This window comes from Cotesia typhae, unplaced genomic scaffold, assembly GCF_013202065.1.
Source record: "Cotesia typhae breed Kobodo isofemale line unplaced genomic scaffold, CoteBio_Ctyphae contig_65, whole genome shotgun sequence".
In the NCBI taxonomy this organism is placed as follows: Eukaryota; Metazoa; Arthropoda; class Insecta; order Hymenoptera; family Braconidae; genus Cotesia; species Cotesia typhae.
The window spans coordinates 2,108,947-2,135,626 of NW_027423762.1; the positions used below are offsets into that span (position 1 = coordinate 2,108,947).

General features: G+C 30.2%; 2 protein-coding genes across 3 annotated transcripts in view; both read right to left on the minus strand.

Annotated features, from left to right (window-relative positions):
* Window positions 1-26,680, minus strand: part of LOC141532623 (uncharacterized) — a 167,769-nt gene that overhangs the window by 71,411 nt on the left and 69,678 nt on the right. For both annotated transcript variants that reach the window (XM_074251069.1, XM_074251068.1), the window contains exon 2: window positions 22,635-24,575. In XM_074251069.1, the coding sequence (XP_074107170.1) occupies window positions 22,635-24,236 (1,602 nt within the window). In that variant the 5' untranslated portion in view covers window positions 24,237-24,575. The remainder of the gene's footprint in view (window positions 1-22,634; window positions 24,576-26,680) is intronic.
* Window positions 1,938-7,253, minus strand: LOC141532625 (uncharacterized). Its single transcript, XM_074251073.1, has 2 exons — window positions 7,070-7,253; window positions 1,938-2,767 (listed from the first exon to the last, which is right to left on the minus strand). The coding sequence occupies exon 2, from the start codon at window positions 2,355-2,357 to the stop codon at window positions 2,079-2,081; it is 279 nt and encodes a 92-aa protein (XP_074107174.1). The 5' UTR covers window positions 2,358-2,767; window positions 7,070-7,253; the 3' UTR covers window positions 1,938-2,078.

A 26,680-nucleotide genomic window follows, 5' to 3' on the forward strand; every position in this document is an offset into this window, starting at 1 on the left:
ATAACAGTGTTTTACTTCCGAAGCTGTTCGCTCGTTTCCGGCTTTTTAATTTTATAAAGCTTGCTCTTACGTCGGATTAATAAATTGCTTAAAACCTGAGATCAGATAAAAATTCAACGTTTAAGTTAAACGGTTTAACAGTTTTCTTAAAGGTTATTTCTTACTCTGAGATACAGAGGTAGTGTCTATTTTAAAACATCTAAAATTTTTAAGCAGGCCGCAAATAATGAAAGGTTAGAAACCATGTGACATATCGGTTTATTATCATTTTTTTGAATAATCTCATTTCATGTTTTTAGCCTGACAATTTTTTTTGTCAAATTACTAATCTACAATTTTCATTGTTCTCGTTTTTTTGTAGAAACATTATCAATGCAAATAAATATAAAAAAAAAAAAAATAGCAGTAAAATTTATACGGAAAGAACTTTTTAAATCACCGTCAAAGTTACGGTAATCGAGCGACGTCATAACGTGACTTTTTAGCAGTCGATAACTGAAATGTTTTTTAAAGTTATTTTTGCAAATCTTATAGTAGCTGAACGTAAAATTGTACTGAAATTTACCACCGAAAATTTACCGATTTTTTTTTCGCTCGATTTTGTTTTGCACTTTTTAACATCTATATGATGAAAATTTTGACAATAAAGAGATTATGAAATTTTCTATCTAAATGGTTACTTTTTTATCGAATGTAATAAAATTTAGCAATATTGTGTACATATTTAATATCATTATGTACTAATTATAAACATCAAATTCTCTCAACTGAACTCGGAAAATCAAATTTTAGGATACATGCTCACTTGAAAAAAATGAACTTCTTCGAAATCTTCTGTTCATAAGCCGGGAAATTAATTAACTACGATTAAAACATCAAAGCTGGGTAAAGAAATACAAAATGTATAAAACTCAATAATTCGATAACATAAAAAAAATCCATTTCTTGTTATACTCACTCCAAAAGTTCAACTTTTGAGCGCTGGATGGCGTCTGTAAAGGGACTCTTTTCTAGAGACTCTACCATACCGTATTTTTTTCACGGCCTAGGCCGTGAAGTTTTACCCCCTCCTTCAGTTTATTATGAAGCGGACTTAATGTTAATAAAATAACAACCACGTCATAAATAAATATTAATATAAAATTAAGTTTTTTTGGCTCTTGCAAAACTTCATAAAATTTAAATGTCATTATTTGCCTCCTATCCCTCAAAAATTAAACTCATGGAGCGATAATAACAAAAAATATTGTATGTCATTCGGCCGTTTAGTGGCGATTTTGACAGTCACGATATTTTGATATTCGCTTTAATGTTTGTGACGCGAACGTTCGAAAACGAGCGTAAATTTCCATCCTCGGCTACGCCTCGGACGTTAAAATTACGCCCGTTTCGAACCTTCCCGCCGCAGACCTTAAGCTTATATCGAAATATCGTCCCTGTCAGAAAACCGACACTTCACGGCCTTATGACATAAATATTTATATTTTTAATTCGGAAAAAAATGTAGTTAATTGTTTTTTCAAGCTTATTGATTTATTACTGTCTTATCAATTCAATCCAAATTATATTTATTAGTTTTCATACGCAAACATACACATAGATGCACATAGATATATAGATATAGTGATCAGAATGCTAGTCAGAGCATAACGGATATTCTATTGGGTATAGGTAACGTTAAGTTGATATGTATACAACACTAAAAGGGATACACAATTTAAGGCAAGATTGTTCTAGTTTGATTAAACCTACCAGTCTATACATCTACAACTCGAGTTCGAGTGAGTAATAGCCACTTAAAACAGACATGGAATTGCAATGATCAATATTACATCAAAACATGATTAAATAGCTGAGCATAAATGTAATTGAATCCTACACATAATTGGGTACAATCAATCATAATCACAAGATTGTAACATGTAACTTACCACGTGTGCCTTATGATGCTGATAATGCATAGTATGATGATGATGATGTCGTTTTTCTTTAGCATGGTGGTGTTTACTGTGCGATTTACTCCCTCGATGAGGTGGATAAGTGTGATAAATCATATTGACACCAAAACAAGGTTGGCGTCACCTCACTTCAACCATTGGACACTTGCAATTTTGCTGATTTTGTTGATTATCAATAGACATTTTTTGCTCGACTTTCAATCTATCTTCTGACACCTGACGACTTTCTCGTGAGGATGTGTTTAAAACATTGCAAACTGTTAAATCATTGTCATCAACATTCACAAATGCCGTCCGATTATGACGAGAATTCAGTAATTTTACTCCAGAACCAATTGGAGTTACTGTTGTTGCTGGATCTAACTTTACCAGAGCTGCCTGCAGACTCAGGGTGTCCATGATTATTTATAGTAATCAATTTATTTTTATTTATAGTATAGTAGTTTTTTTTTTTTTTTTTTTTTTTTTTTAATAAAAGTCGTTTTTCAATATCTTGTGCTGATTGAACTGGTTTATTTTGTCGGTAGTCAGTAACACCCGAATAATTTCCCGAGGGAAATGAATATGGGTTCCTAATTAAACTTTAATAACTATCCATTGTAAACTAGAGAGTTATCTGTTCGTCCCAGAAAAAATGATAAATACTTTGATGTAAGGCTTTTGATGTAAAGTCTCAGTGTTCCATTTTCAATTAGGGTATTATACTAATCGTGAATACTTTTAATAAGATACTTTGATAAATATAAACGTTTTTTTTGACACTTAGTTTTGCACTTGGCACATTTTGTTTATTGGATTACCGTCGATTTCTGTTGAATTTTTTAATAAATAAAATCGATTTAATACTGTTCAGTTAAGTCTTAGGCGAAAAAAATCCGATAATTTATATGATAATTATAATTCTAATTCATTAAATGCATTTCGTAAATTTTATTCCTAATTTATCAGATTTTGATAATTTCTGTTATTTTTATTAATGATTTGTTGTTATTTGATAAATTCGAATTGTATGTATTTAATTCAAAGAGTTCTAGACGAAAGTTATTGGTGATAATTAGCGATAAAAAGTATTGGGGCATAATAGCTTATTTATAAAAAATTTCTGAAGTTTAGTTTTTCTCACTCCTTAATTTGGTGCATAAAAATATTGTTAGCTTAAGAATATTTTTTAAATAATGACAAACATTTTACTTTATGTGAGTAAATTTATTTTTTGATATTAAATATTTTAATGAGAAAGATTTTAGTCTTAAAAAAAAGATTTTCGAGCGAATTGGAGTATAAATTGTATTAAAATTAAAAAATTCTTGACCCAACTCTGACCTTTTGGCACTACTAATCGAGAAACGATCTTTTGCATTGAAAAAAATAAATTTTTTAGTCTTAGAACAAATTTTTGACATCCGAAATGTTTTTAATTATAGCAAACTTTTTTTTCTGTGCGCAGGCTTATGATATAGGTTGCAAGTTTTACAGCATTCAATGTGATCGTTTTCTTCAAGAAATAGAACCTCGAATTTTTGCGAAGAATTTGAGTAGTGTTTCACTTTTAACTTGTAAAGTTCAAGCAATTTCCTGATTTTATGATTTTTCTTATTTTTACCAAAAATAGAAAATAATTCAGTGTAATCGATCATAAAAAACTAATAAATTTAGTAAAAACTTTAATGCGTCGGCGTAGATCTTTGTGAAGAATTCAATCATCATGAATGAAGAAGCACAATTTCTAATAAAGTAAAATTTTTTTAAGCCAAGAATAATTTTTTACTCCAAGAATTTTTGAGCATGATTAAGATATTCGAATACTTGAAAATGATTTTCTTTGGTTCAGATCAATGGTCTTGAAGTTAATGATTTATCATTGTATAAAAAACCTCAAATAAAGTAAAATGAATAAAAACTGAGACAGTTGAATTTTTTTTGTTCCCCATATTTTGAATATGGTAATTAATAATACATACGTGGCAAGGAATTGGAAAAAAAAAAAAAAAAAAAAAAGTAAAACGAGTTAAAAAACTCAAATAATACATTTATTTTACATCCGTTTTGCCTCAAGTTAACGATTTTTATTTTTCAACAAATGCACCATATTATTGTGAAATGTGCGAGGAAATAAATCGAACTAAAAGTAGTGAAAAAAACTATGTGTATGAGCCTGTTTTCTTTAATATAAGCATTTAATTTTGCCCCATCTTTTCCAAAATGGTCTTATTTCTCTAAGACTTAACAGAACGTTAATAAACCACTTTAAATGAATTCAATAAAAATTTTAGTCAAAGTCTGAGTAATGAATACAACTCGTAACACATTACAAAATAAATTTAATCAACTGGTTAATTTATATCTTCAATCAGAACTAAGTGGAAGAACCGAAAGACTATTGTGGCAAAGCTTACACGCGAACCGTTTAAATAGCGTGACGAGCCGAATTATAATCTATCAAACAGCTATTGGCTACTTTTAAAACCTTTTCGGATGAATCAAAAACTCATCGAGTTACTGACGCAATTTTTTTTCACGAGAAACATTAATGAACAAAGACCTTAGTTTTTTTCCGATCGGCAATGAATCATAGTCGCGAGTATAAAAAATGACAGAGCCGTTTTCATATTCAGAGATAACTTCCTAAAAGACAACCTGAAAGTTAATAATACGGTAAATGACAAAAAAAAAAATGATAGACACCGATACTTGATTGAGAGATTGTTTATAGTTTTATTTCGTTAAATATTTAGCAAGTCAACGAGCCGATTGTTAATTTAATTTCTTCATCAATCACGTTTTTGATTGTTGGTGGGTTATTTCAGATGGGATATTGTGAGATGATCCTATCCGGGAAAGGAGTGAGAAGACACCTTCTTAGTTGGCAAGAGACTTTCTTGGAAGCGCAAAAAGACAGCCAGTCCAACCTAATCTGGAAGTCAAGGACGTCGATACGCAACAAAGGATTAAATAGTATGCTCCGAGATAGAGAGATATATAATACAAAATACAGGATGTCAGACTAAAGACATTTAGATGTTCCATGAATTTATCCAAATAAATAATTTAACAAAGAAAATATAATAATGTATATTGCACGTGTATACACATTAATTTAAAAGCGGAGAGTAAGAAGTAAGTTATTAATAGTCAGTCTTAACTTGAGTTTTAGTAAAATATAATATGATTATATTTGAATAAATAATTTGACTATACAGATCCAAGTTGATACATCACAGTAGAGTGGAATGAACTCATTTGTCGTTGATCGTTGATCGTGTAGTAAACAAAGTATGGTAATATGGTGGTGCATTGGCCGAGGTCGTCGATAAATAAATCATTAAATAATTTAATTGATGAAGAAGATTAATCGATCGATCATTTATTGTAAAATGTTGAGTAGCCGAAAAAGGTGCGGCTCGAGCATGCGTGAATCGAATGCAACTAAAACCAACAATATAGGCAAGAAAAGTCTTCGCATATATACCAAGAGAACTGATTCGAAACAAAAAAACATATAAACGATGAAGATGAAGAAGAAATAAAACAAACCCTTCGCCAAAATCGGCATTGAGAAGATTGCAATTTCCAAGGATTTCAACCGAGCATTCGCATCGCGGATTCTGGTCTGGTATACAACCAACGACCAATTGAAGGGAATGGAATAACAGAAGAGAACCTGGAGCTGGAGCTGGAGCTTGAGCTGGAGAGCACCATAGCGTAGAGGACGATGCACTCAATGAGCAAGAGTCTTTGTGTCGCTCTGCTGGATTTCTGAATCCATTAAGAGGAGGGTGCCTCTGATCTTCGTCTCTGACTAACGCGTTCTACAGATTTACATCCCACATCTTTTTTAACGCCCACTTAAACTGACACTCATTTGTGTCCTCTTTAACTTTACTACACATCAGTGCATGAACGTATATCAATTACATATACATATTGTTTATTTATATTCATTCTTATCCTTGTGGACAATAAATATAAAAGATGGATATAGGAAGAAAATCGAATTAATCTTATCGAGACAGAACGATTTTGCTGATAAAGATTTAATAAAAGCAAAATCCTGCCATGATAATAATAATAAAAATAGTAATATTAATAGTCTCAAATGAGAATTGTGCAGTTTGGAACGATATCATTTGATGTTTATAATATATGTTTGTATGTATTGTCTTCATTATACACGATATAACAAATCGAAACTCTTGTACTGCACGCAACAAATAAAACCAACACAGCATATGAAAATAGTATCTTATTTCGTTTTTTTTTTTTTTTTTTAATATTTTCCTCTCTTTAATGATTCTTGGGCGTTACATATCTCTTCTCAACATAAATACATAAAAATTCTATTTTGTTTGTTTTGTATTCCTTTTTTTATTTTATTTATGTTTTTAGCCATTATTTTCTTATCAATACTCTTGGAGAACCACTACTGTTAAGAAGACAACTGATGGGAAAAAAGAAAAAGATTAAAATTTAGTTTGCCCAGATTGATTGTGGAAGCGTGTTATGAAGATTGGAAAATAGAAAAATATGATAAACGATCACTATGGAAATAAAAATATTATTGATAGTCAGTTTAGATTAACACCCATTTCAAATTGATTTTTCTCAGTATTCACTAGAATCTTTTGCTCTTTTCGATCGAATCTCAAATTGAGATGGATATCTACCGAACAAACTAGTTTATTTGATAAATGTTTGTAATTTGAATAAATAATTGTGCAAATCAATAATTAAGTTAGATGAGAAATATTTTAAACTATTAACTAAAATTAAATTTATATGATGTTTCATATCAGTGTTTACATCAACAGATTATCTGTGTTTGTCTAAAAAAGAATCGACAAGTTGTTGTTTTAGAGATTAAAAGAATAAAAAAATGAACTTGACGGAACCCAAGGCTTTAACGAGCAGTATAGTCATATTAAATCTTGAAATTATTTTATGTAACGTGTACTTATCTTGAGTGCTCGGCATTGACTGATCATCTAATGAGATGTAATAGAGAACCATCCTATCTTATTTCTAAACTAATTTACTTGATCTAGACTCATTACTCAGATTTTTTTTTTATTTTCAAACACGATTGCTGCCATTTCGGTCTAAATGATACAAACCCTCCTACAATCTTGTATACAAGTACAATTACCAGGTCACTGTGCTACTACTTGTAACGATGTTTTGAAATTTGTTTTTCTAATTTTACTAAAATCGTTCAAGAAAGTATTAGAATATTTGAAAAATTTCTTGAGGGAAAAATTTTGATCAAATAAATGAAAATAAATCTCACTTTGTTCTCACTTTCACATTATTTTGTTTGTCAAAAAAAAAAACAAACAAATTGATTTTAACATAAACAATATATGTTTTTACTTTTGTATTCGATCGTTTATCGAAATGATAACAGTACCGACTTGTAATGTAATACAACCACGAATATGAGAATACGAGTAAGGATGGCAAAAGTTTTCTCACGATAAAACGTCGTCGAGTGAGAGACTAACGTCGCTGGACCATCCGAAGCCCGCGATTCTGCGATTCTGTGTGATCAACCCCTCGTGTGAGGGGTGTCAGTGCGAGCGAGGGGGCTGGGATCAATATGAGATTGCCCAAACGCGGGAAATTTGCGCGCAGGTCTTCACTACTTCTCTACCCTCGGTCCTTCTCGAACTCATAGAACTGGGTAAATCTATGACGTACCCCACCCTTTTAGAGATCTTTACTTTACACTCTTTACTCTCTACTCTCTTCTTTGTTTCTTTTCTCTCTCTCTCTCTCTCTCTCTCTCTCTCTCTCTCTCTCTCTCTCTCTCTCTCTCTCTCTTTTCTTATGAGAGAAATTATTATCGCGTCCTCTCAGCTATACTTCTCCAGTCTTCTATTCTTCCTCTTCGGATTATACAGAATATCATTTTTTGAACTTTACTTCAAAATTAAGATAATTTTTGAGAGTTGCCACCTATCACTGACCATAAGAAATCAAAAAATTAACAATTAACATCGTTCAATTTTTTTAAAAATTACATATTTTTTGCTTGAAGTTCATCAAAAATAGAATTAAAAAAAAAAAAAAAAAAACAAACAAACATTTTTGAATTTCTTTTTTAGAGCTTCAATGATTATGCCCCCATAAGTCTAGTCATCCTTAGATTTTGTTTGTATCTTTCTAATAATTGGATAAAACAAAAAAAATTTTTTTTGTCGAAGCGAGTTTTTACTATTGTCAATTATTTTTCAGGGAACCCTTTATTGTTAAGAGTACGAATTTGAAATCCGTTTTCAGAAAATTCTTTTTAAAATTTTTCTAAATTAAAAAAAATTTTATTTTTGTTTTGATTTTTATTTTCGTGCAGTTGATAAGTAATAGAATAAGTGTAATAAAAATTTGAAAGCATTAGTCATTATCTTCATATAGAAATAAAATTTTTTAAAATAACTCAAATTTTAGGCTGCTAGACCCCACCAAGTTGCCTTAAGTAACGAATAGAGCTTAGATAGTAGTAAAAAAAATCTGGAAAATGGTTGACCTTGCAGGCCATCCCTGAAACTTTCCGTTATGTAAGAGTTCAAAACGCTCGAGAAATTATCAATTACAAAGTTTTGAGTTCTTCCAGCTCAAAAACACAACTGTTATACTTTTTCAGGCACTGAGCTCGAAAATCTAGTGGTTATTGAATACATACTTTTTTTAAAAGTTTTAATAGAGATATCTACCGATCAAATCAATCGTTTTTGATGAGATTTGTAGCATTCAACACAGTTTTTCAAGCACAGAAAGAATCTATATTTTTGAGCACTTATAGTTTTTTTATTACATATAAAATTATCTAAACAAAAATTTCGAAGTTTTTTGAAAAAAACTTTGTCGTCAACAATTACATATCTTACGAACGAATGAATTGATTTTGAATTTCTTAACGGCATTCGACGTCATTTTTTTAGGTTGAGAGCTGATTAGGTTATGGAATTAATCGATACCACAGCTCAAAAGTTATTTCGAAAAAATATAATTTTATTAATTTTTTTTCGATTTTTTATGAAATTTCTCAAAATCTATCGCACCGAATCGGTTACATTTTTCGTGAAAGTCTGTTTCGCTGAAACCTTCCGAATGCCCTTAAGTTCGTTCAAAACGGTCAAGCTGTTCTAAAATCGTGACACACACACACACACACACACACACACACACACACACACACACACACACCGTGACATCCTTGAGGAAATTCAGAACAGCTTCCTAGGACCTTAAATTCTTGAGATCTGTTAAGAACTCGATTTTTGAAAATCGGGATGAAACCAATAACTTCCCGATTATTGAAAATAGTTGATACTCGTAGCGCGAAGTTAAAAACTTCTAAATCAAAATATTAAAAATCTGCAAAATTTCCTTTGGGATAGCAATAAAAAAATAAATAAAAAACTAAACAAGAAAAAACTTCCACTTTGTGGCAGAATGAATTTCGAAAGAAATATCAGGGTGATAACAAAAAAGAGAGATAATAAAATAAAATAAATCAAACATTTGAACAATGTAAAAGTAAATGTCGGATTAAACAAATGAAATAAATTATTTCAGAACGAAAAAACAATTGAAGATAAAAAAAATATAAAATTAATTACTGTAAGCTGGAACAATTATCTTTGAAGTGTCGATCGCAGGCGTGATCATTAATAAACTCAGAATAAAGTTTTGACAGTACACCCGGATACAAGACTAAAATAATTGAGCCAGTGTTATATCACGATTGATCAAAGTGTGTGAATATTTTAAATGCGATTAATGTCTCGGTATTTAAATGTACAATCACATGCACGCACTATTTTCTTAACATAGCAAATCATCGCCTACTACTATTTTTATATCAACGAGCCATAAAGGGGGCTTAAAAAAAATTCATTTATAAATACTGACAGTAATTAATGTGTGTGCTGTATGATATAATATATAATGATATAATGAATAAGTAAGATATATCTATTTACTATTATATGGACTATGGAGTATATTACACGCGTAATTCGTGACTGCCGAAGCGAGAACTTAAATTTTGGCGTGACAAATGCGATTACAGTAATCAATCCAAGTATGTATCTATAAAAATTTTATAAAAAATAATCAATAAAAATAAAATTAACGTTACGTAACGGTTGGCATATCTGGACCTACCACAACCCACATAAAAATATTATCATGACATCACAAGACATAGCGTTGTGCCCGTTATATACTAAGCTTAAAGCTGATTAATATCTAAATCTTGTCTTATGATTCAATTAATACTTCAATATATGTACAAACGTAAATATTATATACAATGTAATGCACGCATCGTATCGACAAAAGATATAATACATTCTACTATCACTAATATATCAATAGTTTATGTACAAATGATTCACTATTGCGAAAGGACAAATGCCATTCACGTTAATATATTTATTACTATTACGTAAATTATGCATAATTTCAGTCGATGGTACGTCAAGGTCTTTTGTTCGAGAGGATATGAAAGTTATCAAGTTTTAGGTTCAATTTTACCTTTTCATAAATGTGGCTATTATTAAATGAACAATCCATTCAACTTAACGATTGATAAATTATATTTTAAATAACTAGAAAAGGCGGTTTAATAGTAAACCATGATAAAAAGGAAAAAATAATTTTCCACAGTTTGCAATTAGTTTGAAATAAGAATGGAATGATAAACTAAAATAAAAATTGACTTTATTTTTAGAAAAAGTGTGGACGCATTAGTAGTATCATTCCGATGACATTGTTTAGTTTTTAAACTAGTATTTATCCTTAAAAAATAATAATATTTACAATTATTTTAGGAATAGTGTACGTTTAAAATGTGAAATTGGTCATTTTTTTTGTTCTGATGATCTTGGTCGGGGCACAAGAATAAGTAATTAAATTACTGTATTTTCATCGGTCATCGATACACAGAAAGAAAGAAAGTCTTGAGTCAAGCGTAAATTTTCTTAATTCAAGAAAATCTTAAGAAAGATTGAAAAAATCTTGAATGAAGTTAAAACTTCTCGAACGAAGTTAAACTTTTTTAAGCCAAGAAAACTTCTTCTTGCTCCAAAATAACTTCGGTTTTCCATACAATTTTCATAATTCAAGAAATTTTCTGTTTTTGTGTACCTGTGCAAATTTTCGAGGGAATTACGTTGAAAAATTCCGTTACATAAACTCATAAATCAACCAAATAGATGCACATTAAAAAACTGTTAAAATACTCGAATTTTCATAGCTGGTGTTAAGGTTTTAGATTTTCTGATTACACTGTAATAAAAATTTTATCAGAAAGAACCGACTATTTTTAATTTATGAAATGAATTTGTATTTTAAAATTTCGAGAACAACCAATTAATTTTTGGTGTTTTCCGAACTCGATGTTTCCAAGTAAGAAATAAATAGAAAACAATTAAGTGTGTAAAGTACGTGCTTTCACGGTGGGCAGCCCTTGACAGCTAGGTCAACAGCATAATGTCAAACACCCAGTATCTCAAGTGCTTCAATTGAATAAGCGAAAAAAAATTAATTAGCTCTGTGGACAAAATTAAAAAAAAATTATTGCAAATTGAATTGCGTATTAACTTAATTGTTTAGTATTAAGAATAAAGTAATTATTAATACAAAGAGCTACTGAATTTCTCTTCTTCAGTTTTACGTAAGCTTCTACCTTCTACTTAGCAGTTAATTGAAGAAATAAAATGAAAAGGTAATTCGGATATCCCAGAGCCATCTTCCGATTAAAAGGTGAAAATTTTACCGACTACTAGCTTATCGCTGATGGGAGTAATTACCTGTAGAAGATATTATTTGTCCCCAAATTACAGGAACCTATATTATCGCATTTGGTCGGTATGTAGACCAGATCAAATAACAGATGGCGCTTCGTTATATTGTTAATAAAAAATTTTATGAGTAGGGAACTACGGGTGATTAAACTCTAGCGGAACTGTGATATTCTTTCTTTTTGCGGTTTGAAAAGCTCAGGCATGAATTTGTCTCGATTATAAACTATTAACGCTACTACCATCATATCTCTGAAATCTTTTTTCTCCCACTGAAGACTCAGAGGTTTTGTAGTAGATATAAATATTCACACCTTCATAATTCACAACAAATTAGTTGTAGTTTTTTTTTTTTTTCAAATTTAATTTCTTTTATTTTTACAATTTATTTACAGAAGATGTCATTGTAAAAACACGGAAAAACGATGTTTAATATCTGTTATAATTCCTGTGATAATTCCCACTAATATTTGAGGAGTTGAGTTTTAAAGGGGTATTTTTTCATTTTTGATTAATTGAGACAAAAAACTGGTTATCTCTAATTACAAATATTTTTGTTGAACTTTTTTTATTTAGTTATGAAGTGCTACCGGTTATGAAACTACAATTCGATTTTTATTTAGAAATCTTTATAATTTGCGAAGTAATTAATATTTAAAAGTTAAAAAAACTGCTCTTTTAAAATATAAAAAGATACCCTTTTGAAAATCAGCTCCTCATTTAAAGTAGAGTATAAAGAATAGTTTTAATATCTGTATATCAAGATAAAATGACAAGACATATAAAATTTTAAAATAATCTAGTAATTCTGATCTAATGAGTTGTTCGATTTTAATCGAGTATAAAATTTCTTCAACTAAGTGAAGTTTATTTAAATCGCGATTCAATTTCGATTCAAAATAAACAAATTCTTTAAAATACTTCTTTTGATTTGAGATTTTCTTTTAATCTTTAAAGTTAATGTTTTATTAAAGTAAAAAAATTTTTACTGTCTTTAAATCGTATAGTATTTTGCGGTTAAGAGATTCTTTTTCAATAAAATTCATCGAAAAATAGTCATGCATGATTTTTAAAATTAAAAAAAAAACCTGGTGATAAAACGAAATTGGAACAATTGATTTGAAATGAATGTTAAATAGAAATTCTCTTGTACTGTATTGTGAAAAAATATTTTTCTATGGTTGGATGTTTGAAAACAAATAAAATATAAAATTAGAGATAGACGTACTCTTTGAAACATTGTTTTTCGCGATAATTCAATATTTTAGCGCTATATCAGACAGCCGGACTTTTTTTTCTATATTCTAATGAAATAATATTGGTTCTATATTTGAATACAAGGCAAGAATGTGAAATAAAACAAGAAACGGCCGGGCTTGCGCGTGTAGTCCAGAAATAGTTTAAACTGAATACCTTTTTACCATGAAACGGGTCACTGTTCGAGTTTTACCTATTTTAAATACTCTCAAACTTATTTGTACTTATCATTGATGGTACTTAAAGTAATAACGCATTTCAAATCGACTAAAATCAAATAAACAGAAAAAAAAAATATACAGATACACTCAACGCATGTCAATTAAGGAAGTGAAACGAAAGAAGACATGACTGAATAAACAACCCACAGCAAAGGCAAAATAAATTTAGAAATTTTAAACTTTTTCGATGACAATTAAATAGTAGGTTTGATTTGACATGGAAGCCGAATTTAAGTTCTATTCTAGTACTTCAATACTTGACGGTTCATTATATTTAAAATTATACTTCGCAACTGTCGACTTGATAGTTTAAAATTGTTCGTAATTCTTATTCCGGGTCATCTGATCGAATAAGCTGTCGCGAATGTTTACTCAGCATCCCCATTAAGATTAAAGTACGTGTTATGTCCGCAGAGTACTTCTATGTAATATAGCAATGAACTATTGACGTATACTATCACATCAGATAAACAGCGTCCGTGACGAAGTATAATACGCTATCTAAGCTCAAAAGATTATTTTATTTGGTAAATATTTGTTAACGTAGCAAATGAGGATTACGTGAGAAATAATAATCTTTTTACTTTTAAATTTTCAAAGTAAGCTTATTAGTTAGGGTAAAAATGATGTTTATAACTTTGGTTCATGAATAATATTTGGAAAGTAAATTTCGTAAATTAAAATAAGAAATTGATAACTGTTCTTTATTTAATAGCGATTGTCAATTACGCAAAAGAATGTATACTTAAAAACTCTTATTTTCTCATTTATTCCTTGCTACAAAAATTAGTAATTTCCAAAAATTCGAAAATCTATTGTTTTTAAGGATGTTCCAAAAAAAAAGCGTTTTCTTAAAATTTTTTTGAAATTTTGAGTACTTATACTCATAAGTATCCTCTATACGCAGGAATTTTTTTAAACAGTCCTTGCAGCACTAAATTTTGGAATATTAGCATTTAAAATTTGTATATTTTACATACAAACCTTAGGCTAACCGACGTTTAACCGAACGTTTTATTAAATATCAATCGTAATTTTCTTAGGATTATTTTAAAAAACTGAAAATCATTAATTGGAGATATAACAAGTATTTTTTATTAAAAATAACATAAACGAGCGATATTCGTTTTTTTATAAAAAATGTTTGAAGTTAGTGACTCAATATTTTACGTGTGTGGAAGTAAGTGAGTGATAATCTGTAAAGAGAGGTAGCTATAGTGCGTGAGAAAGAAACCAATAGCCATAACCTATTGGTGTCTTTTTCTTGTCTATGAACGTCTTTAATTCAAACTCCGAAAATCAACTAGCAAAAAAAAATTTTTTTTTGCATATTTGTCAAATCATTTTACTATATATTCGTTAAAAAGAATCTAGAAACTGCATCGGAACTAAAACTGGTGATTTAAAAATATTACAGTTGAATAACTTATGAACTATTTTTTAACATAATTTTCAGATTTTTGAAACTTGAAAATTTGAAATGTTTGAAAACAAGAAAATTCATTTTCTAAATGAGATGTGATTTGTGGTCTCGTGCAAAAAAATCTGATTCAGAATGAATTTAAGATTGTAGTTCATATTTTGACACAAAAATGAATTAGTTTTGAGATCAATCTAAATTTAAAATTGAGTTGTAGATAGAAATTAGCACGCTTATAGAACCTTCAATCCTGATTCAGAATTTTAATGAAGATTTAATAATTTTTAAGAGGTGCGCAGTAGCTTATCGGATCCGGCCCGTGCTTACTAAAGCTTTGGACCAGGTTCGAGTCCGGCGTACACTAATGAATATTTTCAATATTTAAGTGTATTATTCTGCTCAACCCAAAAAATAAAACGAGTTACAACCTCAAAAGTTTACCCCCTACCGTAGTTGCTCATGACCTTAGTAGTGTATACGACTTTAAACAATTAAAAAAATAAATAAATAAATAAATAAATAAATGATTTTTAGGATAAATTTTATACATAAAGTATTTTTAAGTCTTAATTAAAATTCTGAAGCAGGATCGGAAGTTCTACAGGCGTGCTAATTTCTATCTACAAATCAATTTCAAAGTTAGATTGATCTCAAAACTAATTTATGTTTGTGTCAAAATATGAATTTCAATATTAAATTCATGTTGAATCAGGATTTTTTTTGTACGGGGTATCATGAAAAGAAAAACTTCTGCTTATTTTATAAGAAATAAAGGAAATTATTTATAATTTTGAAAATATTTCAATGAATCGACTCAAATTTCAGAAACTGTAAACACAAAACAAAAACGTCATGTTCTAAAGAATGAAATAAAGTTTTCAAATAACACCCCATAATAATTTCACGGTCCTAAACCGTAAAAATTTGAAACTTGTTCATTTTATATTCTACGCAGTGTTCCATAAAATTTCTGGTTTTTGTTACATGAAAGAAAAAAAAACTACCTCACCGTGTTTTCAAGCCTTCAAATTCGTCAATAACTTAATTTTATTATCCAAGATTTCTTGTTGGTAGCTAAATCAAGGACAAAATATTATTCATATGCTTTTTAAATACGACGTAGGCTGACGATATGGGATAATTCATTATCAGTACTGTATGAACTCATTAAAAACCCAATGAAATCATACATAACAAGAACAAACATTGATGTAAAACTCATTTAATTTTTTGGATATGAATCTTTAGTGATCAAGCACTTGAAAGTCAGCGATCGATCAAATACTATATACGAAAAATTATGTAACTAATCTTTACTAATTCAAACTTACATTATCTCCGGCTTCTCTTTCACATTACGACAGGTATCTTCAACCTATCGGTCTCTGAACGGCCGAGGATAAACTTTACAATAAACCGGTGTGGGTTACGAGTTATAACAACTAAACCCCTAACTTAAATTCGGCCGTCACGGAACTGTTATGTTGTCACTTCCGTCAGCATATTATTCTGATGCTGATTTAATTACTTTATTTCACACTAGATTTTATTTTTTCAAGTTAGTTTGAATTATTATTTTTTTTTTATTATACATATGTTTCACAATCAGTCATTTTTTCACAAACAGGTTTTAAATTAAGATATTAATTAAATATATTACATTTTATAAATTAATTTTGAATGCCTGACAATAATTCATGTGTTCAAAATTATTCCTATAATTTTGAACCCCTAATTTCGGGTGCATTTTAAAGATACAAAAGATTTTTAAGAACAATGAAAAAAAGCTTTTCAAGATCATCAAATAGAAAATATGGTTTAAGCAATTTTAACTCCAACTCTGTCAGAAGAAAAAGTGAATTTTTGAGTAAAGAATAAAATTTTTTTTATTCAAAAAACGATTTTTAGAAAAAAATTGTTTTGGCTGAAATAAAATTTTTTTAAGCGACAAAAAGTTTCTTGATTCAAGAAAAATTGTACTTGGACCAAGACTATGTTGATTTTTTTCATTAATATTTTTGGTTCAAATAAGACTTTTTTATTGTCCAAATTCAAATCAAGATTTTTGAAAGAATTTTTCCATCATTTTATTTTCACTGAACTTGAACTGAAAATAATTTCGTATTATTGTTTGATTTACACTCCATCGTGTTAAAAATAAAAGCTGACCATTTTTCCACAAAAAATTTTCACATATATGTAACGAATCGTAAGCTAATCACGATCGAAAAATCAACTAATTTTTTTTAACATTGGTTATCTACGATTACATACCATAAATACTTATAATGAATCTGATGAAAAGAAAAATTAATCTATTATAGTCTAGTTACATACTTTATATGGTCCAAAAATACAAGTTAAATTAATATAATTTTTCATTCAATTGTTCGTAATATAGGACAATTGACGTTGTACTCAGTAATAGCATATAGATTAGCTCTTTGTTTATTTATAAATAGTCCAATTTTGTAGGAAAAAATCGAAGAGATATGACATGACTAATGAACAAACATCAATGCAGACAATTGATAAATCTAGTGAATATTAATATAAATAGAATTTTAGAGTAGTATATTAGTGTAAATAATAAAGAAAATATTTCCTCTCTCGATCTCACTTTGTGTCAATGACCATAAATCACCCTCGGGTTCGATGGACAGCGATCGGCCCCAAAGTTGAGATTCTAACGTAAGATATCTACGTCATCAGTTTATCGTGTCTTTTTGATCTCAATAGCTCACCACTTAGTATAGTCTTTTGCTTTATTTCTTTTCTTGTCTTCGTCATATAATCTGACAATATTTTTTTTACCCCAAAAGGGTCTAGTCTCTTTGTGTCTCTCAAGAATTGCTTATAAATTTTCAATTATCTTTTATCTGATAGTATAGCTTTGAAATTTTCATTTTTTTTTTCATTCACATTTTATTGGTTGTCATTGACATTGATGTTATGTCTACAATGTTGACATAAGAGAAATTTATCTCGATTAATGCTAGTGACTCGGCAACTATTGGAAAATATTAATGCGATTGATATATTATAAAATATAAGGATTGTCATCGTCGATGATTCGTTAATCCGTGTCGTCTTTATCGTTTTACACGTAAGATGTATAGTAATATGACATAAAAGCTTGAGTTTGTTCGATAGAAGATTATGTAATAGTACAAATTATTTCAATACATCGTGTCTTTACTATTTTAAACTTTTCGCTAAAAAAATTAAAAATTTTCAAAAATTTTGAAGTCATTTCTTTCACTCCGATATTCTAAAATCAAGTTTTTATATGATCTCTACATTTTGAGGGTCTAGAAAGCGATTCCGACCATTTCCCCGAGGATGTTATTATGTCTGTATGCATATGTGTGTATATGTAACCCTCTCATAATTTTTGAACGTCGGGACTGATTTAATCGCAGTTGGTGCCATTCGAAAGGGCTTGACCAAACTTAAATTTTCAATACAATTTGGACCAATTCGGGCCGGTAGATTCCAAGAACTTTCTAAAAAACAACAAAAAAAAATTCTTTTCAATTATGATTTTTTTTATTAACTTTTAGACGACTTTACCGATCGATTCGAAAAACTAATCAGCTCTTAACTTTGAAATATTACGTCAATCACAGCTGAGCTGGTCAATATTGGTTGATTCGTTCGTGAGGTATCGTTGTCGAAAAATTTGGAAAAAGTCGTTTTTCTCACACAACTACAAAATTTCATATCGAAGAATTTAGTATGTAAGAGATGATTTTTTCATTCTTGAAAAACTGCATCGGTTGCTGCAAGCTGCATCAAAATCGATCGATTCACTTGAGAGATATTTGATTTTAAAAAATTCCAAAAAATTGTTTTTTTTAACACAACTTCCAAATTTTCGATTGAATCTTTTGGTAGGAAATAAATAATATTTTTGTGCTTGATAAATGGCGTTGGTATCTACAAGTTCCATTAAAAACGTTTGATTTGTTCAAAAGATATCATAGTTGAAAATTTTCAAAAAAGCATGTTCTCACAGCTCTTTTTTGGAGTACTTTTTTTTCATCAAACAGTACTCTTTTGCTCATCACAAGCATTTTTTCATTAGCTTAAAAAATATTTTAAAACGATGTGAGCTTGAAACGCTAGAAAACGTACGGAAAATAGCGTTTCTGAGCTCCGGAAACTAAAAATAACAGGAAATTTTATAACTCAGCTGCAAGGTTAACTGTTTTTTATATTTTTTAATGAAACTTGATTGTAATTATAATGGCATTTTGTAAAACTATCGGAAATTAATTTCAAATCGAGTTCACTGTATTTTTGTTCATTAAAATTAAAAAAATCAATCGCCTTTTCCTTTAAAAACAATCAATATTTTGGCGCAATTAAAATCAGGAATTGTTCAATTAACAAAACTTTGAGTTTCATTTAATAAATTTGACTTTTAAGTTGTTCAAAAAACAAAAATTTTATGAAGCAATTGTCTTAACTACCGAATTACGCAAGAAATAGAATAGCTTTAAGAAAAGAAAATAATCTTTTAATGAGTTGATTTTCCGATTTTAGAAGACTAAAAATAGAGTGGAGTTAACTTTCAATTAAGACAATGATTATTAAACTTTAGACAATAATTATCAATCTTTGATATTATTTACATAATGTAGGGTAGAAGTATCGGTTTTGGCCATCTCAGGACTATTTTTGGCCACTTGACATTTTGGTGAATTTGTAAAAAGTTTAACTATTCAAGTACAATTTGTATAGAATTTATCAATTAATAAATTTATACAAATTAAAATAGAAATATTATAGAAATATTTATACAATAATTTGAAAATAAAGAGACCAAAAAAGGTACATTAACCACAAACGGTATTTCTATCCTTAGTCATAAAATATTTCTTATCGTCAATTTTTTTCTCGTAGTTGTTTTTTTTTAGCATTGAAAATTATGCGCTAATGTAACGAAAAATATATAAACTGCTTTCGAAAGAAAATTATTGTTGAGTAGTAAAATATGATTTAGTGACATTTGAATAAAGATTAAAAACAGAAAACTAATTCCGAATCATATCTAAGAAACTAATTTATGACAGGTTAAATTGTGAGTTAGAAATCTCAAATGAGCATATATGTTATTATTATAATAATAAATAACGAACTCATCTGTTACAATATATTAAATCTTTCTCTTAATTCTTAATACTAAAGAATATGATGAACAATGATAGTAAAAATACAAACGAATCGTTTTATTTAGTTCTAGTGTAAAAGGAGTTCAATTATAACGGATGTTTTATTATAAATACATATTATTCCAAAGATTTTATTTTGATAGCGACCATCGCAATTTAGTTTATAATTAGTTTCACTAACTGTTGATTTTACCTTTAAGCATTCTAAATCCGAAAAATGTGTCAGGTCAGAAATTTTATAATTCAAAAGGATGTAATATAAATCCAACAATAATTATATTATTAGGTAACCCAGTCATCACGAGCGAGTAGTTTTACTGAGAAATAATCGAAGATCTTGTTCGAAGATAACGAAGATGTGTAAATATGAAATAAAAATCCAAGTTTTTGTCTTATTTATTATTTCAAGAAAAAGGTTTCTCACGGTTGTTTCAAATCAAGGTAAAAAAAAATTAAGTGATTATTTACTAAAATTTTTTTTACAACCTCGACTGAAAATTCGTCAGAGAAAAATTATAAGTAAATAAATTGGTCACGCTAATTTTAACACAACTGTAGCTGACCATAATGACTCGAATGGTTTTATTCGAACGAATTATAGACCGGCAGAAAAATTATAATTGAATTGATTTTCCCCACTGACTAACTTTCGTATAAGTCATTTTTTTTGCACAATTTCAAACGGTTAATAATTTGTGTTTTGAAATTTTTTCTAATAAAAAGTATTAGACTTGATTATTTATCTAGAAGGAGAAAAAAGTAATTTCTAATTTCTGGTTAAAATAATCTTAGAATATGCAATAAATAATTTCCATCAATTATTTTAAAAATATCAATCTTTATGGTAATTTTGTTAAAATTATATTATACATTTTACACGTGTATGTTTTTCATAAATTCACAAAAGTTATAAAAATCAATAAAAAAAAGCCTGTTGTCTCTAGCCATCGCGGTTTACTCGGAAGTTCACGAATGAACGCAACATAAAATATATGCAAGAGATAATATAATATCTCGTGTGGTTTAGCTCTTGCCTCACAATTTTTTTTTTTAACTTTATATATTTTATTTTTATTTTACAATGACGTGCCGATCGATTATTCTATATCTCAACGACACGCTCTTTCTTTGATGTTTCCGTAGGCATAATCGATTTTCCTGTTTGCTGTATACACCAAACAGCAAATGTCTCTTTGCTGTTAGCAGTCTCCTAAAAGCACTCTTATATTAGTTTCATTCTCAGTGTCATCAAACTTAAAGCCATATCCAACATGATTATGACAATGTGACAGTCACTCATTTAAGCTGTATGCCCATCAACAAACCGTTTATTCAACACTCATCAAATCAATTTTATGGGTGTCATAAAATTAAACAATCGTTTTAATTTTTACAATGAAAAATTCGTGATTCCTTCTTGTTTTTTTTTTTTTTTACAGTTAAGTTTATGTTGTTCAAATATAAAACAGTAATTGCAATAACGATTCAACGCCCGGCTGATCAATTACATTTCGAGACTCATCATCAACGTCAAGGATCGATGATTCGTTTCAACATAATACAGTATGACCTACTCGTTATAGTCGCCAGTTAACAATCTAGTAGTCTGTGATTATTCTCAAGTAAACTTTGATTGCACATAGTACTTTTATTTATAATATCAGATTTCTGATAGACTAACTAAATACAAGACTGAAAAAGAAAGAGTAAAAAGTTACAAAAGTGTCCTTTCCTCTTTATAGATCCGAATGAATGCGTTGAGCATAGATATTCTTCGATTAGAATGAATAACTTCTAATCCTCGATTGCAAGACACAGGATTCCCGTCGATCACGATCTTTATTGCCATCGTGAATGTGATCAACTTCAATTGAAGATATGTAGAGCACATTGCGATATTGATGCTCATTTGAATTATAACGGTAATTGAAAAGGTTTAATTCTGGATTTTAGTAAATATGTAATAATCAAATATTAGTAAAATTATTTTTATCTATCAAATGTAATTATTTACGAAATGTAATGCGGGTATTAATTAAATTTTTTGTTGAAAAACAACGGGTTTGTTTTGCGAAATAATTATCATGGCATGTAGTCTACTCGTAAAATCAAGTCACAGTTAAAAACACATAAAATAAAAAATCATTTCAATCATATAGAATGAAATCGTCAACAATAAATGAAAAAAAAAATGCATTATACTTGTCATTTAGTTTACTTAGTCAAAAAAAGAGAAAAATAATGTACTGTTATGCCGCGGACAATTAATTTTAAAGCCTACTTCCTCTGTACAAATCAGAGCAAAATGCATCGTCAAGTTATGAGGATAAAAGAATCTGTAACAGCGACGGTAAATTAAAAAAAAAAAAAAGTTCATCAGTACCAGTTGAGAGAAGTTGAGTCCATAAGATCTAGACTTATTATAGACGATATAAATCAAATATATGTATATATTAGTCTTTTCTATCGCGTGTAGAAATAGACTGTCAGACGACTTGGGGTGGAAAATAAGGTTCGCGCTCAATTGAAATTTTGTAAGTCGCTAAAGGGCAAATGTTAACGTTTCCTTGAACATAAAAAATTATTTTTATCCTTGTGCAGACTCGAGAGTCATCTATTAAATTTATACGACTAACTTGGTTTCGAATATTACATCTAAAATAACTTTTTCAATTTCTTCAGGTTGTATAACATTTATACGTATAATGATAACAGAGCATGACATTTTTAAACTGGTAAGCCATATCGAATTGAATAGTATTCATTTTTCTTTTGATAGATTAATGATCTTGACTTACCTCATCATGAAAAGTCTTTTGCTGAAAGCTAGCCCAACACATTCTGCAAGGACAAGATTCACGTTCTTTGCTAGTTTCAAGCTTATCTTTATCTTTGATGGTATTGACCTCTGGAGGTGGTGGCGGTGGAACCGGAGGTGGAAGAGGGCTAGTAGCAACCTCAAGACTGTCTGAACTAGAGTTATGCCGTCTTGGTGGTGTAATGTTGCTAAAGTTTCTCGTCCCGTTAGTACTTGGTTGTTTGTTATCACTGGACTTGCTGCTGCGTTCAGTACTAACTTTCGTTGAGTAATGTGAGGGTAAGTGAAGGTTAAATGAGCATTTCGATGATTGGGGATGTGGTTTTAAAAAATCATCAAGTAAATAAAAACTCTGGGCACGCCCGGAACGCGTGGACGTAGCCCGTGCTTCAATAGTTTGTATTCTTTCGCACTTAGACATATCACGAGTGGATTTATTTCGAGTGGATTCGTCTTCAGATCTGGTTTTCCGTCTCTGCTCTTCACCGGCACTCTCAGTCGCCTCGATAGAATCTTGATAAAGCCTCCGACTGACCTTCGTTGATCGTGCCTGGGAGTAATCACTGCTGTCACGATAAGTGTCCCTGGTGGTTTTGGACACTCGTGCCGAATAGGAGGTAGGCTGAGGATATCTCAGTGTTTTAGCAGTTGGACCAACAGCTGAACACTCTCTGAAACTCTCACCAGCGCTATTCTCAATCATGGAAGCACTCATATTCTGACTAAACGAGTTTTGACTCACATGCGAGCCCATTGAATTAGTGACCGGTGTCCTGAGAAGTGCACCGAGTGATCGCCACTTTCGATCCTGTCCATTTGAGGTTGGCGATATCGAGGCAGTCGTCCACTTTCTTTCATTCCCTGGTGAGGCGACAATCGAATTGCAGGACCACTTGCGTTCACTCCCAGGCATTGAGCCAGATGGACCGAGCCACTTTCTCTCGGACAAAGTTGATGGAGGTGTCATAGCTGCTCCCTCGTTTGACCACTTCCTTCCTTCGGTTACACACGATGAGGACAAGGAGGGAGTAACAAGGGAAGTGGTTGAGAGCTCTTCCCGTTGCTTGGCTTTCCACCAAGACGAAGTAGAATTGGTGAACAGAATTAACGCTCCCTTCAAGGGATTCTGATTCTTGGCGAGATCGCGTGACTTTGATGCTTCTATAAGCTCGCGATTCTTCACTTTGGCAGACTCGTCATAAATGCAAACAGAATCGCGGGGAAACAATTGATGTTGTTGTTGTTTTTGGCAGTGGTGATCGTGTTCTTCTCGCAATACTGTAGAATTAGTGCTTCTTAATCTTGGTCGCGTGTGGTGAACGAAACCATACTCGTTGCTTTCTGGCAGATAATCTATTTCTAAACGGCGTGAGAAAGATGATGATGATGAAGAGGAGGGTTGAAGGGAACTCGGACCAGCATAATGATGTTGTACTGTTGACAATTGGAGATTTGGTGGCTGGGGAAGAGTTGACGTTCTAGCACGATGAGCTCCGTCACCTGACGTACGCTGAAGACACGAAAAGCTTGCTGAGTGTCTTAAACTTGATGGCGGATTGCTTGGTTGACTCACACCCAACATCTTTTGTTCCACCAAACTTTTGGTTTTGGACACCTCTATTTTTACCGGATATCGAACACGTTTTTTGTTTTCGGTTACTAAACAATCCAAATGATTTAGACTTACTTTGACTCATCGCTTTTTTAATATAATCTGCTTTGTTCTTTCGCGGTCTCTCGATTCTTTGGATTCCCAATTTCGTAACATGGTTTTTAGATTTATTTATTTTCTATCAGACAGATAATTGCAGTTGGGGGCAGTGAATGAGTATTTGTTAGTACTTGTTGACAGGTGACAATTATTGTTGATGTTGGACTCTAGCGACAGCTGACACAGACTCACCAAGATATTTAAGGAAATCTGAAACACAAATTAGGAATGGGATTGGGGTCTTGCAACTCAAAATATAATACTAATCTACTAATTAATGACTAATGTTATGATTAATTAATGATATAGTGATAGCGATTGTGAGAGACTTTTTTATAGTTGCAAATAAATTCATAGAATCTAAGTGGAAATTAATAATACATCGGCTAACTTATATAATTATTTTAAAATTATAATTTCTTCAAGATAATAAGTAAATTTATTGATATTATTATTAACTTGTTTTTGTATGCAATGTATTATTGTTGATAAAAGTAATAATACAAATGACTGAAATGTTAAAATTAAAAATTAATGAGCGTGTTCTTAAATTAATCCAAGTGAATAAATAAACAGGATTAATCACACAAAATATAACAAGCTCGGGAAGTTAAACATAATAATTAAACGATAAATAAATAATAATAATAATAATAATAATAATAATAATAATAATAATAATAATGATAATAAAAGCCAGATCGGAAGTCGCTTGTCCTACAACCAAGTAATCCTTGAGTATCTCATCTCTGCGTAGGTTTCCACTTAATTTATTCCGCGCAATTAGCAGTCTAGACCGCAATTAATGTTCAATTATCGTAGCGGGTGGCCGCCCTTAATCTTGTCTCGTTGCCAAAAGGAAAATACGTACAATATACGTATATTATAGATACAAAAACAAAGAGTAATCTAGAGGCGTCCATGTCGTCTGCCAAGTATAGGTGAAAGGTATTTATAAGCCAAGAAAGTAACACCCACGTAAATTTATATATAAATGTATATATTATTTGTATGGTATATACTACATTGCGGCGAATGCAAAAGACAAGGCCGTTTGTGGCTTGTGCTTGTCAATTGTAAATATGTCTTTGCTCTCTTACTCTGTACTGCTTTTTCTCTTGCTGCTGTTTAATACTGTTCAGAACAGACTCTTTTTCTTTTATGTGTAATGTGTGACTGAAGAAAAGTTCATTGCATTCATTACGACATTCTATTGACTGTTGCAACGAACAATGACATGTTAGTCAGATTCTGAACTCATTACAACTATTTTTATATCTTAATTACCACGATAGTTTTAATAATATGCTTCATCATTTTTTTGTAAGTACCAGAAGACACTTGAGTATAATGGTAAAGTGCTGAATAATTTCAAGTGTTAATAATGCAATTTCATCTTAAATAAAAATTTTTTTTTCTTTAATTTCAGAACTTGCATACACTTACTCATTTATACATAATAATAATAATCTATCTACATCTGGTTGTTGTTGCCTTAGGCGCTCTAGAGCTCTGGACCGGTAAATACATAACGAGAAGAATGCCACCACGTAATCTTTTACACATTCGCGCTCTGGATACTTCAAGTCACCTGGTTCGTATAATTGGCACATATCCTCCGTCCCGTAACTAATTGTTTGTCTGTTTATTGATTAATAATGTACACCTCGTACTTATACGTCCTATTTTTTTTGTTACATTAAGAAATGAAACCATTAAAATGTTTCGTGAAAAAATTAATTTTTTTCATTTGTTTCAACATTTATACTCAATTTATGAAGTAAATTTCGACGTTTGATTTTCCGTCTGTCATTTTCGAGACAGAGAAACGCCATGGTCTGGCATTTTTATGGATAGATCGCGTGCATATAAATACATCATCACGAAGAAATATTGAGTACACACTCGTACTTTTCGACTAGCCTATACGTACGTATATCACGATGGGCATTGATATTTCAAGAGCAAATATATAATGTAGTTTTGTAAAAAAAAATCTTGAAAATTTAATGTTCAAATGTTCAGTAATAAAAACTTAATATGCTCTTATTGATGAGTTATAAACGGTGACTAAAAAAATTTATATTAAAGCGAATTGCTTGAAATAGTACTATCGTTAATCTTAAAAAGTTATTAATTCTTAAAATTTTTTAAAAATTGTATTCAATCGATACTTCTTAAATTAAAATTAAAAAAAAAATTATTATTGTTGACAAATTTTATAAGTAAAAAAATTATAAAATTAAACCCAATGCCTATATTGTAATATGAATAGTCAAGTAAATGGCGATATCATTTTTATTTAAATTATTTTC